Source organism: Diuraphis noxia, unplaced genomic scaffold (genome assembly GCF_037042655.1).
Source record: "Diuraphis noxia isolate RWA-SAM2 unplaced genomic scaffold, SU_Dnox_SAM2 contig0003, whole genome shotgun sequence".
Taxonomy (NCBI): Eukaryota; Metazoa; Arthropoda; class Insecta; order Hemiptera; family Aphididae; genus Diuraphis; species Diuraphis noxia.
The window spans coordinates 44,050,778-44,068,652 of record NW_028301713.1 but is presented as its reverse complement, the minus strand read 5'-3'; the positions used below and the strand labels follow the sequence as shown (position 1 = coordinate 44,068,652).

The 17,875-nt window shown below is 24.5% G+C and overlaps 1 protein-coding gene across 3 annotated transcripts in view; it reads left to right on the top strand.

Annotated features, from left to right (window-relative positions):
- Positions 1-17,875, top strand: part of Fur2 (furin-like protease 2) — a 140,248-nt gene that overhangs the window by 87,092 nt on the left and 35,281 nt on the right. For all 3 annotated transcript variants that reach the window (XR_016190777.1, XM_089222394.1, XM_089222393.1), the window contains exons 6-8: positions 3,988-4,147; positions 4,988-5,160; positions 11,619-11,749. Coding sequence is in view for 2 of the 3 variants with exons in the window: in XM_089222394.1 (XP_089078520.1) it covers positions 3,988-4,147; positions 4,988-5,160; positions 11,619-11,749 (464 nt within the window). In the remaining variant the exon portion in view is untranslated. The remainder of the gene's footprint in view (positions 1-3,987; positions 4,148-4,987; positions 5,161-11,618; positions 11,750-17,875) is intronic.

Genomic DNA, 17,875 nt, shown 5'->3' with positions numbered 1-17,875 from the left:
TTGCAATAACTTTCAAATTGTGTTATTTATTAAAACTAAAAATTTATTTAGATATAACGATATGTAAATAATTCACTAAATGAATTAATTAAATTTGACTTAATATTATTATAATATAGATATAAACTAAGATTTTAAACTTAAGACATTAAAATAATTTTAATAATTTTCTAATTAACGTGTTATAACTAAACAAACAAACTAATAATTATTATACTTACACCTAAAAATTATGTAGAATATACGGCGTTATTTTTTCAACCATAAGTGATCAGTACATTCTTATATGCTACATAAAAATTCCGTTATCAGAGTTACGGCATTTTTCCCAAGTAAACAATTCTGATTAATTAATAGCGTACTTAGTATAAATATCAAACAATTCAAAACAATGATATCTTGTTGAAATACAAATTTAAAATAGAATTGAACAGCTTCATTGAATTCATCTGGTATATTTCCATAAAAAATTATGGATTTTACTTTAAAAAATATTATATTTTTAGATTCTGAACGAAGTAATGAATGTATTGATTTTACAATGATGTGTGTGTTTTTTTTTGTGTGTGTGTCTGTGTACAGCATAACTAGTCGAAATAATGCTTCAATTTCAAACTTTGGGGGTGGTTTTCGATGTAAAAGTGAATATCCTTGGTGCATTATACAGGTCAAATGTAAACATTTTCCAACAGTTTCCAAAAAAATCGAGAAAAACAAAAAAAAAATGACAGAAAAACAGGAATTTTTATGCAAAACCAGTTTTCGACCTAATCGATTTTTTTATATGGTTGTAATTCAAAAACTAATCACTATAAATACTTGAAATTTTAGATGACCAAAAAAACTTGAAAATTTAATACAGGGTTCCTTATGAGTTGTTCTTATTGTAGCTAAAAAAAATTAAAAATCGTTAGTCACGATTTTTTTTTATAAGCGTTTATAGTTCAAATTTTTACGAAATCTGTCGAAAATGCGAAAAACGCAAGTAATTTTAAAGTTGAAAAATTATAAAATTGTTTGTGTTTATAACTAAGGATTAAAAATACAACACTAAGTTTACGAAATAGCGTATATAAACGATTTTAAACATTTGCTATTATTCAAAAAGTATAAGTCGTAGATTCTTGAAAATTTCACTAGTTATTTAGATTGACATTTTCTTTACATGATTTAAATTTCGATATATTTTGACTTTTTTTTAGATATTTAATGACAACTGAAATTTTCAATTTTTCTGAAAAATTATTTTTGAAGTGTCGATAAAATTTTTTTGGCCCTATCAATTAACTTGAAAATGTGTTACACAGTTGTGTTACACAATGATACCTATCATTGCATTCAAATTTAACCTTCCCTAGTCAGAGGTCCACGGTCCACCCCACCCCCTCTAATGTACAGCAGAACGACATCCACTTACCCGCTTTTTTATTTATTTATTTATAACTATCAAAAACTAGTGAACATAAAATGTAATTTTTCTCAAAATAGCATGGAGGGAAATTACGGCATTCTTCCTTAGGACGGCAAGTATAGTATTACTAACAAAAAGTACACAAAAAAGTGCATGTGTAGGACTTGATAATTTCAATTTAAAATTACATCCAAATTTCATGTTATGTATAGGTACCTCCTACATATTAATTATGTATGCATTTTCGTTCATATTATATATTTAAAAAAAAAAAACTTTTCGTAAAAAAATTTACGTAATTTGGAATGACATACACAGCTAGGTATCAAATTATTATATATTTTATATTTTTATCGTATTCACAAATTGTACAACATTAATGATATCGTTTTTCGTACTCCAAAAGATACTATATTACGTGATGCTTGGGTTTAATTTGGTTTTAAAGTGTGTATTATAGTTGGCCATGCTCTCAAATGACCATCAGCTTATTCAAGTACGATATTATATTATATTACCGTACCGTATAAACCAATATCGTTACAAATAAAATGTCTCTGTTTTTTATAAATTTAAATCCTTGTATAACTCCATTTAGAATCAAAACTTTTCCTTGCGATGATAGTTAATAAATTGAAACTCAAACTGTATTTTTATTTACTTATAATGTCTGCCAGAGTTCTGTCTTCTTATGCGTTATTAACATTTTATATATTATGCGAGTATTTTCATTTCAGGAAATCCTTGTTTTTGATTTGAATTATGAGTTTTGATCCTTGACGGGTTTGTTTGTATTACTTTACAATTTTACATCATTAATTTTATTCTTGTATGTTTATTTAAATATAGTTATCGAATTATTTCTCGTAGTTATGCAGAAAAGAGGTGAAAACATTTTTGGTCGTGCTAATGAATGATATTATAGGATTACATTTTCATCTCTATATTATCATGAATAACATAAAAATGATATTTTCGACAACTTTGGTTGGTACAAGTTTTTTTAAACTTTTGAATAGATATGAATATTGTTTTTTAATTTAAGCTGTGAGTATCATCAACTTGCAAATTATCGATTGACTACCTCTAATAAATGAAAAGAATATACTCGATAATAATGAGACTATAAGAATGTATACTTATGCTATATATATATATAAAAGAAAAATCATATTGAGACCATATTGAAATGTAAACAGTTTTTTTTAAACTTCTTACTAAAAACTTATCCCTTGAAAACATAAAAAAATAGCAATTTCGGGTGTATACTCAAAGTTTTACTAACTTGTGGTTTCTTCAACTCTTGTTAAAGACCATATAATATGTTGTGTATATTGAGTCACACAATCTATAAGACCTCGAAACTTATTTGTTATCTATTAAATATAGTTATTTTCTTACTCGAATTTAAATATTTTAATTCAACAACGATATACCATTTCTTATTCATTTTATTTTATGAAATATTTCAATAATTTAAGTATATTATCTTTATTCAATGAATTAAAGTATTTAAAAAGCAATATAGCAAATCATATTTATTTTAATTCGATGTAAGTAGAAATACCTATTGAAATTGTAGTCTATAGAAATCTTTTGTCGTTATTTAAATACATTTTAAATTATTAAGATTTCCGTACTTAATAAATAAAATATTTAAATTTTTATTTTATTTTAATAAAAAATGGTATGGTGAGTTTTAAATTTAATATCCTTTTACATTTATCCTAATTCGTTTGACTAGGATTTTTAAAATACTATGTTCAAGAAAAACATTAATTCGCTTTAAACCCGTTTTTTAGATAGTGTTCGTTACGAAGTAAACTATTTAAGTCATTATTACTTTAATAAGCTTATAATTCCTGCTTTTTATTAATCTATTGTTAGTATGCGGCATATCGATGTAAAAATTATATTATAGGTACCTAATTAACTAAATATTAATATCTTATGATTTTTTATTAATTGTATTGATATCTAAACAAATCCTTAAAAATCTTTAAAAATATAAATAATTATCTGTATTCTGTAATTTATATATTAATATATTATCTGTCATATTAATATTAAACCATCGATAATTATTTATTATTTCCCATTATTACATAATAACAATGTATTTCGTATAAACACATTAAATAATATGTGCAATCTTGAGTTGGAGATAAGAGTTCTAAACTAATCAAAGTTATGTACAGAAAGAAAAAAACTGTTATTGATACTTCACAATAATGAAGGATGATTAATATATAAAAATAATTTTAATAATGTATAATAGAGTTATAGTTATAAACTTGCTTAAAATATATTTATTTTCATGATAAGTCATACGAATATATAGAAATATATTCTATAAATTATATAATATTGTATTTATCCTATATTTTTGTCACAAACAATATCCATGTTTAATATACTCCACTATTTGATTACTTGAGTTCCTTGTAAATGCTAAACATTGTATATTGATTTTAGTTTAAAGTTAGTCTCTATATATGTATATATATTAAGTTGACAACAACAGTGTAATTTTATTGTGATTTTTAATTGAAAATGTGCTAAATTTGTTTATGCAGGACCCAAGTGCTAGTACCGATATAAACGACAATGATGATGACCCTATGCCTCGGGACAATGGTGACAACAAGCACGGGACGAGGTGCGCCGGTGAAGTAGCTGCTATCGCATTTAACCAGTATTGTGGTATCGGCGTGGCATACAATGCCAGTATTGGAGGTACAGTTATAATATACTAATACAAAGATATGATTAAGCCTTAAATATCATTAATTTTTTGAGGTATATTGCGCTGAAATTATCAATCAACGCTTAAACAGTACATAATTGATATTACTCAAAAATAAATTATACCCAATTGATGATAGAGAAGCACATAAAAACATATCAATTTATTATTAAAAAAAAAAAAATGTACATTATATACTACCATTCTCCTTTCAATGATAGAATATGATTGCGCACAAACCAAAACCTGTCGTACCCCATGACAACCACACAAATCTCCACAACTCATTTTTAGTTGCACATCCTTTCAGCAAACGTTGTATACCTACATATTCATATATATTCATTTATTTAAATAAACGCCTTTAAGGCTCAAGTACAGTATTGAAAATAATATAGTTAATAATACAAGAATATATAAAAATGATAACAAGTACAATTTAAATTACAATCATAAAGTAACAATTAAATTAAATTAAAATCAAAGGTATTGCCTATGGAGAAGATAATAACAACATATTAAGAAGAATTAGCATATTAACTTAACTTACATTTAAGGTGAAGATCCAAATCTCTAAGCTCATTACATTCTCTAGCAATACGATCTAGGCAAGGCCCTCACAAGGGAGGGGGGTCAGATGAATCCATGGTACTGCGGCCTGAACTTTCATTTAAACAATTCAATATACACATTACATAATACAATAAACTACTACAAAAAGTATATAGGTTATACAATAAAAATTATATGATAAAATAATTTCCCTTGACAATAATATTACTCATAATTTCTTCTTTAATATTAAGTTATTGTATTATTTTTTTTTTCAGGAGTAAGAATGTTAGATGGTACAGTAAACGATGCTGTTGAAGCTCGCGCGTTAGGTTTAAACATCAATCATATAGATATATACAGTGCTTCTTGGGGTCCAGAAGATGATGGTAAGACTGTTGACGGACCTGGACCATTGGCAAGACGAGCATTCATTTACGGAGTGACTTCGGTAAAATAAATTTTTTTTTATAGCAGTTGCATTTTTACTTAATTTTAAAATCAATTTGTCATATTATTCTGGTTCATCATAATTGTTTGAACCGAAATAAATTTTGGTAAAACTAAATTAATTATTTATTTTAATAGTAGTTTGTAACATAAAAGTACCTACTTAAAACGTAGGTATTTCACGTGGAATTAAGAAATATGACTATTGACTACTATATTTACTACTGAAATTACCTATTGATGTGATGCCACCTAGGTCCTTATTATCTTGCAGAATATATTATTATTTTATTTATAACCTCTGCAACCCATTTAGGAAGATGGTGTTTATTTTAGTTTCTGAACGGAGTGATGAATGTATTATATTTTACAATGATGTGTGTTTTTTTTGTCTGTAAAATATTCTGTAATAGAAATATTGCTTCGGTATCCAACTTCTGCGTCTTTTCTGATAAAAAAAGTAAATTAAGTTGGTACCTACTTTTGAGAGGTCAAATTAGAAAATGCATAATAGTTTTCAAAAGATTTTAAAAAACTAAGTGGAAAACAGACAAAAACTTAAGAAAAAACAGAGTTTTTATACAAACCTTGTTTTCGACCAAACCAATTAAGTTGTTTGGTGTAACTAAAAAAATAATAATCGTAGATATTTTTAATTTTCATCAGATGTTTATAAGTATCACCAATTTATATACGCCATAAAATGTTCAAAATATTTCTACTAATTTTAAGCTATTTAAAGGCATAAGAAATTTTTGATTTTTATTAGATTTTTTAAAACTAATTTCGATACAAAAAAATGTCTAAACTAAATTTAAATTATTAATACTAGGTTCTTCACAAAGTTTTTGTTAGTAGAAATATGAAAAAAAAGTTAAGAGTAAATTCACAATGATTTTTTTATGAGCTTCTAAAGTAGAATATTGATAAAATTCGTCAAAATCATGAAAATTTGAAGATTTTGTCATTATTCTAAATTTAGGCGTTCATAAAAAACTATTGTAGATTTACTTTGAACTTTTTTTTTAATTTTCACTAACAGCTATTTTTTATAAAATATTTGTAGTTAAGATGTAGTGAATGAAAATTTGTAAATTATTTTTTTTGCTAAAAATTTATAAAACCTTCATTTTTTTAGCTTAGGATTGAGAATTTATAAGAAAGTTTCACGTAAATTTTTCTTACTGTAACCATTAAATTTAAAAATTTATGTTAACTCAGTTTTTTTCACGAACATTTTGAGTTTAAATTTTGACGAAATTATATATTTAAACGAATAATAACAATCGCAGTTTATTTTTTTTTAATATAAAAATATTTTTATAATGTAGACTGACTGACAGGCCGACACCACTCAGAATTGTTTTTCGTATACAATGATTATTACCTATAGTTACGAAGAAAACATATTATTCCTTTCAACAACTTCCACTATCCAGTACCTCCCTGTAGTACTGAGTTGAACTAGTCTAAACGAATGTCCATTAATAAGTGTATGTATCCTGCCCGTCCTTCTTTTTACGGCTAATATTCATATTATAGTTCTAGAAAAGGATTTGAAGGTTTTAGAAACAAATCATAATATGATATTAAAAATCTATTACATAATCTTACCACTTTTAAAACCATCAATTTTTTTTTTGGAATTAATTGAAGTATTTATTACTTTCTAACGTGAATTATTGGTATGTCATAAGTTGGAACTCAACGTTTATAATATTACTGTAATAATGTTTACCAGTCAAATAAGTCAATCTAGTATCTATATATACATACAATGATAATATAAATTATACATATTGTAGACAACACATAATATTATAATAACAATTCATATATAGGGTGCTTCAATAACTACGGAAATATTGTAACAATATTATTATTAGGTACACGAATATCATGAACCGTACTGAAAATTATGATCCTAACTATTCTGTACGTCAGTTTCTCTCTATTGCAAAAATAATTATTAATAATTTCAAACAAGATACAGAAACTATGCTGTTTTTGAAATTCATCTTAAATAGTTAAATCCTTTACTTATAGGCTTATGTCAATATATTGTATTATTTTATGTTTTAAAAAGTTTCATTTTATTTTCATAAACGAAGTATAGTTTTACTGTTAAGGGTATTTTTTAAACGTAAATGTTAATTATTCATAAAATAAAATTATGATCCAATTAAATATCTTTGAGATTTTATAAAAATATAAGCTGTGTAATATAATTATTCTCGTATTCAAATATCAAGTGTTAAATCCCAATATTACAACATTTTCAAAGAAATATTTGAAGTTTTAAATTCATAACATTCGTTTTTATAAACTATTGTGAAATGATGTACCAATTTGATGTATTTTTCCTCCGTTGGGAATTACACCCAATATTTTTTCTGTTTTGGTTTTTTTTCGGTACTTTTCTGTAGTATTTTCTAAATCAAATTTCATATCAATGTTTGCGTGTAAAAACACGCGAACGTAAAAATATAGAAACACTATCGATATTAAAATGTAACTAATTAATTTAAATTATATAATCAAATTAAATTTTTATTTTATTTTCCTCATTTAATGAAATTACATAGGTATTATATCGACTTTAAATATTAAGCAATATTATGTTATTGTATTTTATGGAGTCTTAAAAATATTAAACCTTATTATAAATATACAACTAATGATAAAAAGTCCCTGAAATAATTGTCTCTTTTTAATTCTATATGCTTAAGTAATGGTATTACATTTTTAATAATTTTAAATCGTTATAAATTATTAGTTCGAATTTAAGATAAACCAATAATTAATATATGTATCTCGATTTTTTTAATTAACGTTTCGAATACCCACAGCCATTTTCTTTATAAAGTTTTAGTTATATAGGTACTATATACAATAATTATTATTCGTAGAGTCAAACTTTATAATCACATTTCATCCAATTTTACCTGTTTTGAAAAAAGATCAACTTTTAAACGTTTGTTTATGAGTTTAATCTGAAAGGAAAATAAAATTTTAATGACGTTCTGGATTTTAATATATTTTTGTTGTTAATGAACTGACTTTAAAAGTTGTTCGATATTTTTCTCGTTAATGTGAAATCATAAAACGACCAAAACCGAATCGGAAATACTCTTTTCACCACACACAAATGTTGTTCGTGTGAACGTTTATATCTATACGAGGGTATAGTGTCCCATTTTCCCTTATTACTTCTTTTTTTTTTCTGTGGACAATTAAATAAAAAAGAAAAAAGAACATAAAAATTCACGCACAGTAAGATATACAAGTGTCGCCTATATATGAACCAGTTATTTATATGAGTTTGAGTCATTAACATTGTGTTTAATACTCTTTTCTTTCTTAAGCACGCACTTAAAAATTCTTTTAATTTCGTTTTTGTATTATTATATACAGTACTTACCTACTTGACATAAACATGTCTGAAACACATAATAATATGACTTCATAAAACTGGCCAAGGTGCAAGGTATATTAAAAACCACACCCACAGAGCTTGTGTTCCTATACATTATATAATTTTATATTAAGCTAAGAATTTTACAATTAATATATACCGAGACAAAGTTATTATTTTTACAAATGTGCTAATTGCATGTGAGTACCGTGATATAAATATGTTATTAGACATTTAAATTGAGTTTTATCCTCATAATTAAAAACACAATAGAATTATTAGTTATGAAATTACATTAATATATTTTCATTTTTGGACAGTTAACTTTTCAAAAAGATTTTTACGTTGTAACATGTCTTTTACAATTTTTTGTTTGTTTCACCTTCCACTATAGAATTATCAATGACGTGAATTTTTTTTTTTTGACAGTGTTGTTAGGTTCGAAGTGCACAATTTATACGAGAGCGTGACATAACTATGAACCTTGTTAAATCGTCTATTTCCGTGGACATTTCCAAATCCTTGTCCGTGACAAGTAATAAATTAAATAATTGAAGAACAAAAACTAAACACATACTTTTAATTTGGACAGTATGCTTAAAAACCATTTTGATTATATTATTTTTGTATTAAAATTATTAAAATTAATGCATTTTAATAATCTTTAAAAACTTTGTGTTTTAAATGTTGTAATAATAATTATTAATGATACTCCCTACTACGCATTAATCAGTTTTAAATCTGTCTAATTTAATCATTACATTCTATTTACACGTTCGTAATATTTTTTATGATCCAATTGGAGTGTTGAATAAAACAATAATAATAAAAAAAAAACATTTTCATCACATTCTAATTGGATTCTATTTTGAGGTGTAGCCGCTAGCTGTTTCTAAATAATCTATTGTTGGTATATTTACAATACAAGTTTTCTAAAAAAAAAATATGAGTTATAAGTAATAAATTAACCATTAACTAAACATTTATTGAATGATATCATACCTTTTTTAGTTAATATCCATTCTTATAATATCCTTAACCCACACAGGGCCCCCACAAGTGGGTGGGTCAGAAGGACCCATGGTACGGTGGCCCGGGGTTGATGCAAATAATTACTTCAATATATATTAAAAAAATGTTTCAAAATTAATTGTTATTTAAAAGGGGCCCGGATTTAGTGTTCTGTACTAGGGCCAAAAATATGGTATTATTAATCATCAAATTATATTTGATTCATTTATTTAAAACACATATATTTTACCAACTCGAAAATGAAATTCGTGTTTTACGAAATAATTTTCAAACTAAATTGAATTTGTTGATAAATATTTATCGTATACCCATAATTATGATATTTGTACTTCAAATTAATCAGCAGGATTATCAACGATATGAATCATAGTGGAACTGGATAATCCAATATGTTTTAAATTAGCATGCTTTCAAACACAACTATAATTGTGTTATCATATATGATTACGCTTGGCTTTGATGTGTTTAAATAATTCAACAATAAAATATCTAATACATAAATCATATATCTTTAATATGTTTAACCTTTTTTATATAATGTATAATAAAAACTGTAAATTCAAATCCAAAAAAACTATTTTTTTTCAAAATATCAGTCATTTTAAAATAAGCCTTAATATAGTATAGGTAATTATATTATATTTATTTTATTGTTGTGGTAAATATTTCAAATCCTCTGTAACTTCAATATTTTATAAATCAAAACCAACGGATGTCGATATTGTTAAAAGTGGTCATAATCATTAGCGCAAATAAAGGGTCTTTAGTTCCCTCCTAGTAATTTTCTCTTTTTTTTTTTTGAGTGACTCAATACTATACTTTCTCGCTAGTTGTAAAAACGTTTCAGTACCCTCAAAAATATATTTCGAGCGTGCTGAATTGCATTAATTAATACGATTTGATAAGAATTCTATGTAATCGAGCCATATTCCGAGTATTAATTTACTATTACTAAAAAGAGTATTACATAGGTTTATATTTTATTTTTATCATTAATATGAAGTGTATTAAAATGAGTTTAAAAAGTGTTTAAGTATCAAGTATCAGTGTTATAGATTTATAACCTATAAGATTATTTAATTATAGGATTAGGGGGTGTGCGGCTAACCCCCCCCCCCCCCCAACGGCTATGTGGAGAATTTACAAGTGTAGAACCCCACGATTTAAAAATCTATAATTGTACCTAGCTATGGTCATAATTTCGTAAAATTCTACTTATAATTTTATTGATACTATTTTTTCCTTGTGCTTAGGAAAACTATAATGTAAAATTAAATTTCATAATTGTCACTGGTTTCAAAGTTACGTGGAAAAAAAAAGATAAATTTATAAATACATATTATCATTATAATCCGCACTTTGTTCGACGTATAAATTACCTATACTTAATAATATATATTATTATGTAGATATCCATTTATAAACCATATTAATCTCAGTGAACAATTGATTACATTCATGGATGTATGTAATACAATAACATTATTATGTTTCAAAAAATAATATCTAAGACATAGGTCCCAATTACATACCAATTACATTTTGTATTCGTAGTAAATACAGGGTATAACGTATGCCGAAAAAAATATTACAATTTAAAATTAATTTATATAAAAGTATATTGTATACCAACTGATGGAAGTTATTATATTAAATTAAAATGTATTATTTATTAATTCCGCTTTTTTTCATATCAATTTATAACATATTTTTTTTAAACCAAAAAGAATATCTTGCAGTCTTACAATCGTTATACCTACATATTTATACGTTTATAAAAATAATTGACCAATGGCCTAGTAGTCGAAGCAGAAATTGTATAAATTTCAAGACCAATAAAAAAAAAATAAAAAAAATAATTGTCGACATAACACAAAACTTTGTGTCAAATGTTTTTCAAGAAAAAATTTTACTTTAAAATTACTATCAGTTATTACTAGGGTTAAATAATTAATAGTATTCAATACATAATATTGTTTTATAAACGTGTTACTATTATTATTTCACTACAGGGCCGTCACGGAAAAGGATCTATATTCGTTTGGGCATCTGGCAATGGTGGGCGGCATACTGATTCTTGCAATTGTGACGGATACACAAACAGCATTTTTACATTGTCAATATCCAGCGCCACACAAGGAGGGTAAGTTCACACTATCAAAACTTAGTTTGCATTACACTGGTAGGATATTAAGCGATGTAATTGACGGTATTTAGTAAATGATACAGTTGTATTAATTATGATGAACTAATATAACCAATATTAAATGTATATAACGGAAGAAAAAATATTTTAGATGATTTGGTTCTTAATCTAATCATTATGTTTATTACCCCCGATATGGTATTTATTGTCATTAACAAAATGAAAGTATTATATATAAAACGTATCCCTACTAATTTCAATTGTAGTCATAAACTTAATTTAGTTTCAACACATTTATAATTTTTTACATTACTAATATACTTTGCCATCTTCTCATCAATACCCACATTAATATATATTTATCTATTAAACATATTTAAGACATACATATTTCATGGGCAGTTTTCAAGTATACTTAACACAATTTGCTTATGCTATGCTATAGTAATGTGATAGATCATTTTAAATTTTATTATTTATTGATAAATGGGCAAGGACCACGCCATATGTATATGGTGTATTGGTGTAAAACTCTACTCATCAAAAGTTTATAGTGGTTTCTACAACAGACAAAAATGTAGAAAAAGTAATAAGGGCATTATGAAATATTAGAATTGCTGTAACTAAAAAGTTAATACTTTTTGAAATATCGAGTGTTTGCTGTTAAAAGAATCATCTTGAATATAAATATTATATTATATACCAAGTTGTTTATTATTAATCTTTGGCATCATCGTACATTATACCGTAATGGTTGATTTCCATTACTAAATTGATTAACTTTCATGCGTGATATTGTTTCATTTCCTGACTTTTTATAAAAGTAATTTAATATTCACGATGTAATGCCATACGTTATGGATAGCTTCTATGAGTAAATAAATTGTATACGAACAACGGTATTTCGTATGCATATAGAGTTTATAGCGAAATAAACACTATAACACAGTTACTCAATTATTATTAAATTTGCTAGTTATTGACAAAAAGTGTTGAAACCTTAATTATTTAATATTACAATTCAAGATTCGAGTAATAGTTAAATATTCAGAGCGCTATACTTAAATTTTATATGTTAAAGTTCCAATTCAATATTAAAGATCCGTTCTATAAGCAACAAGACAATTAGTTCTTCCAATGAATTATGTTATTGGTGGGACATTGTGGTCATGGTTTTATATAACCCATGTTGGAATAAACAAAATATATAATATAGGTACATATAAATAAATGTATGAGGAAAAAATAGACATAATTCCTTATGACTTACTTATGAGACAATAATGACCCGTGAAAATTGAATCGAAATAAATTTATTCTTTTATAACGTTATTAATTACTTATGAATTCACAGCTGGCAACATGTACCTACTCATATAATTAAAATAAAAAGTAAATGAAATTGAGTGTGAAACTTTTCAACTCCAGACGAGTTTTTGATTATGATACAATTGGGAATACATTTCTACATAATTTACATTTAAATAAAAAATAAAAACATAATAAAAGTATATAAAAACTGTAGTCTAAACAAAAATTAAACTCCCGTTAAAAAAGTGGTTTTTCAAAGAAATATGAATTCATGACCTGTTATTCCATAGATTTTAAAAAATATGTTTTTAAAGTAATTTAAAAACAAAGTTTATGAGTTTATATGATTTAGTTAACTGATTCGTATAAAATTAATGGAATAGCCGATTTAACATATTAGTGTAATAATATACCCACTTGAAACAAATATTTTTAAACAAAATGTTCGTATAAAATACACTTATTTCAAATTAATATATGTACAAATCTCAAGAAAAATTTGTATAGATTCTACTTTTTTACAACATCTGAATTAAAATTCATGAGTATAATATGGCTATTGAGAACCTTTCAATATTGTTTATTTGTTTGAATATTGTATTAATATTATATAAAAATCAGACAACACTTAATTTTATTCAAATAAAATAAAAGATGTTTAATACCCAAACAGGAAAAAATGTAAAATATTTATCAACTTATCAGTATCTCGTTTCTTATACATTACAACCTTATCAAGAATAGTGTCTGACACTGTAATAACTATGCTAGCATGGTTAGTAAAATTATTATAAAAACATTTTTTTTTTCTTTTTCTATAGCTTGATTTTAAAATAACTAATACATATATTTATTTAAACTAACATGTTTATAAACAATTTAATAAGTGTTGTTTTAATTTTCTAAAAATATAATTTTTAATATAAAAGGATTATTTCAAAATGATTAAAAAATTAATTTTACATTATCTATTCTAAAATTCACTAACTAAATTTTCTAAAATAAATTTAGAATTACGTAAATAGTGTTACATATTACATTCGACATATTTTAAAAGAATGTAATCAGCTAATTTATAAAGAATTGTATTGTTAATTTTGCGCAAAATTTATATACATTTTTAATTAGTTATTATTTATTTTATTATTTTACGTAATAATAATGTTTTGAACCTTGATAAGATTTTAAAACTTTAATCAAAATTAAGTTTGAGAAAATCTAGAATCACAAAACTTCACTGGCACATTTAAATTTTATTGTTAAAAATTATTTTGAATAATACAATAATAATTTCAGTAATTTCACTATACTTGTTTTGGTTTTTCGATCGTCTTAAATTATTATACATAATTCGTCACAAATCTTATAAAAGTAATAATTTGGTTGATTTTTAAAACATATTTAAAAATATTTACAGCATTTTACATAAATATTATCTACCTTATGCTCATCAGTTATCAAAATTAAAGTATATATACACATGTAAAAAATAGATTCATATACTATTATGATATTTAGTTTTTACAACTTTTGATGTTTAATTTTTTTTTTCAATTAATATTTTATTAATCGTTTGATATAAATGTTAGTGTTTTAAAAAGTTAAGTGTTATACTTTTTATTATTTTGTTAAATTATTTTAATTTCAACTGTCATCTCTACTTTGGTATTTGACTGATATTTTAGTTTGTTGGATTAAATATTTTAAAAAACATATACCTTTTTATCAAAAACGTCGTTAATATTCGGTTTGCATTTTATAGACCCAAATAAGTCTATAGAGTTACGGTAATATATACCCTCAACAAATTATGAATGTATTAATCTATAATTATTTTAAGCTTTGTATAATAAGCTTTGTATAAGCTATATTTATGAATGTGTGCAGTTATTTAGTAAATATTTGTTGGATTAATTATTTAGTAATATTATTTCTAGGCAGTTGTAGAACATTATGTTTAATGTTTATGTACAAACTATTAGATATTATGTGTAAATATTAAATAATAATTGATTAACTATACATTATTATTATCATATGATGTTGGAAAAGCTAAGTTATTGTTGTTGACTGTTATATTTCATTTATGCACATCGCAACATGATACATATATTGTAACATAAAAGTGTTTATAATTTAACTATATCACATTTTTGTTCATTATATTCTATCATTGTAGATTATGTGTTGGGATAACTTTATACAGGTTAGCTTACAAAGCATGCTTACCCCCATTTTTTCCTTTAATAATATTTTTGATTAGATTCTGATTTTTAGGAATTTTTGAATGTACTTACATTTTTTCCGATTCTTGAATTTTTTTGTAAAAAATAGTATTATTAGTATTACTTTTATAAGTAAGTAATGATATTTTAAGATTACATTTTTAAAAAAGATCATTACTTACTTGATGTTGGGACATTGGATAATAATTTTACCTTTAAATTTTATAATTGAACAATTTGTTCTTATATACTATTGAAACTGGTGAACGAAAATTTGGTATGTCGTACACTCGTACGTGTGTAAGACGGAGACAACGCATGCGGTTATACGTCATCCTCTTTTAAGCCTCCTTATGGATTGAAAATTCGACATTACGCTTTACTTAGGTACTTTAAAAATTCATTTTTTTGTTTTAACTGCTAAGTAGTTCTAGATATTACTTAAAACTGCTGAAAAATCAACACCATAACTTGAAGGACTTAAGTTCAAGAAAATCTTTTAAAATGCATGTCTGCATATTTTAAATAGAATAAAACAATTTCTAGTGCCGATAGGTGTCTTACACCCTATCTCGATAATCCTTTCGTAATTTCTTAAATTCAATATTCATTTTATCAGTTTTTATTCTTTTTTTTTTTTTATTGAAGATTGATTTTAGAGACTGAACCATTAAGTTTTACTACATAGTCATCACATTTTTTAGAACAAAAGGAGAATACTTTTTCATTATCTGCATTTTTATAACCAATATTTAAGTCATTATTCTCATCTTCATCATCACTAATAATAATCGTTCATCTTATATTTTCTCTTGGTGACATTTTTCTTAATAATCGTACTCTTATTTCACAAGCAGTATATGTACTACATCCATTCTTGTCTTCTTGATATCCTACTACACTGTTATTATTAACTGCATGATTTTGATAAGCACATTCTGTATAGTATTCTGTTTAAAGATTTTTTTTCATTTTTCGCTGAAAAAACATTTGTAACAAAATACACCACATTAACGGAAAAATTAAACCGTAGTATATTAACCGCATTACAATTTAATTTTTATATTGTATTCATTACCTAGCTAATATTATTATTTTATATTTGTTTTATACTTCTCGACTTCCATATAATATTCAATAATTCAATCTCAGAAAATCTGTTATATCAATATTCAATTGTTTTTTCATTATAACCTTAATTTCATTTAAAACAATAAGAAGATAATGTATCTGTCGAAACTTAAATTTCATTTGGTATAATCGATTTAAGATTTTCCTTGCGTTAATTTCATGTACTACTACCTTATTTTATTCCATATGTATATTTATAAAAGTGACGATTATTTTGCAATTAAATAATAAATTATTTATATAATACTAAAATTAATGAATATAACAGAATAAAAATTGAGAACAAGAAACACACAAAATCAATGAGTGTTACCCAATATTACCTAGTTTTACCTACTCATAAATATTTTCACTCAATATTTATTAAATATATATGTATTTACATAATTATATAACTTTATACCTAAATATAGCTTTGAGATTATCCATTATTTGTCATAAGAAAACATAAGTTATTTATAATAAGCTACAATTCATATAACGTATCTCTCTGGTATACTGGGTAAATTAATTATAGACATCATATTATAATGTTTGAATGGATAAATATATTACATACATTTAACAAAAAAGTCGATTTCAAGAAGTTTTCGAATTGAAATTAATTATATTATATTATATCATTATAATAATATAATATTTAACGAAAATTACAAACTATACAACGTAATTATAAATTAAACGTCAAAAATTTTTACCAAATTAGTTATTTGCCTAAAATATATAATATAATAAATCAAAGATACTACTTATAATGTTTTATTACTTACTATCATCATAATTTCACTCTAGGTATAGGCTTATTTGGTTAGATACCTACGTTGCTAAAATGCTATAAGCGTAATTATTATGCATTTTATAACAAAAAAATCCACGTTAGTGTAGCATGTGGTCTGTTATTATATCATTTGCTTTTTAAGTACAATAAAGTACTACGAGTTATTATTTTTCATTTAATATCACGAATACTATGATATAATTTTACTTTATATACATAAAATATAAAATACGAGTATATCTGCTTCATCGCAGGTTATAACTTTATAAATAATGCAATATGCCGATTCATAGTAAAAAGTAAAAAATTCTTAATATTTTTCTAAATAATCGGAATAAACAAACTAAAAATTAAGGGAAAAACGGGAAATTGTACGCACAGTTTTCAACAAAATCGATTTTAGTTTTTGATGTAACTTTAAAACAAATTAACATAGATACATACAATTTTCACCAAATATTTATATAAATATATTCTATCCACCATGCAATTTTCAAAAAATGTCAACTTAAGTTGAACTATTTATAGGCATATGCAGTTTTCGATAATTATTAGTTTTTTTTTTAAATTAATATTGATAAAAATTTATTTGTTAGGCAGAAAAGCTTGGAAATTTAATACAATGCTCTTAACATATTGTTACAATAGCAGTTGAAAAATAAAAGAAATTCACAGTCA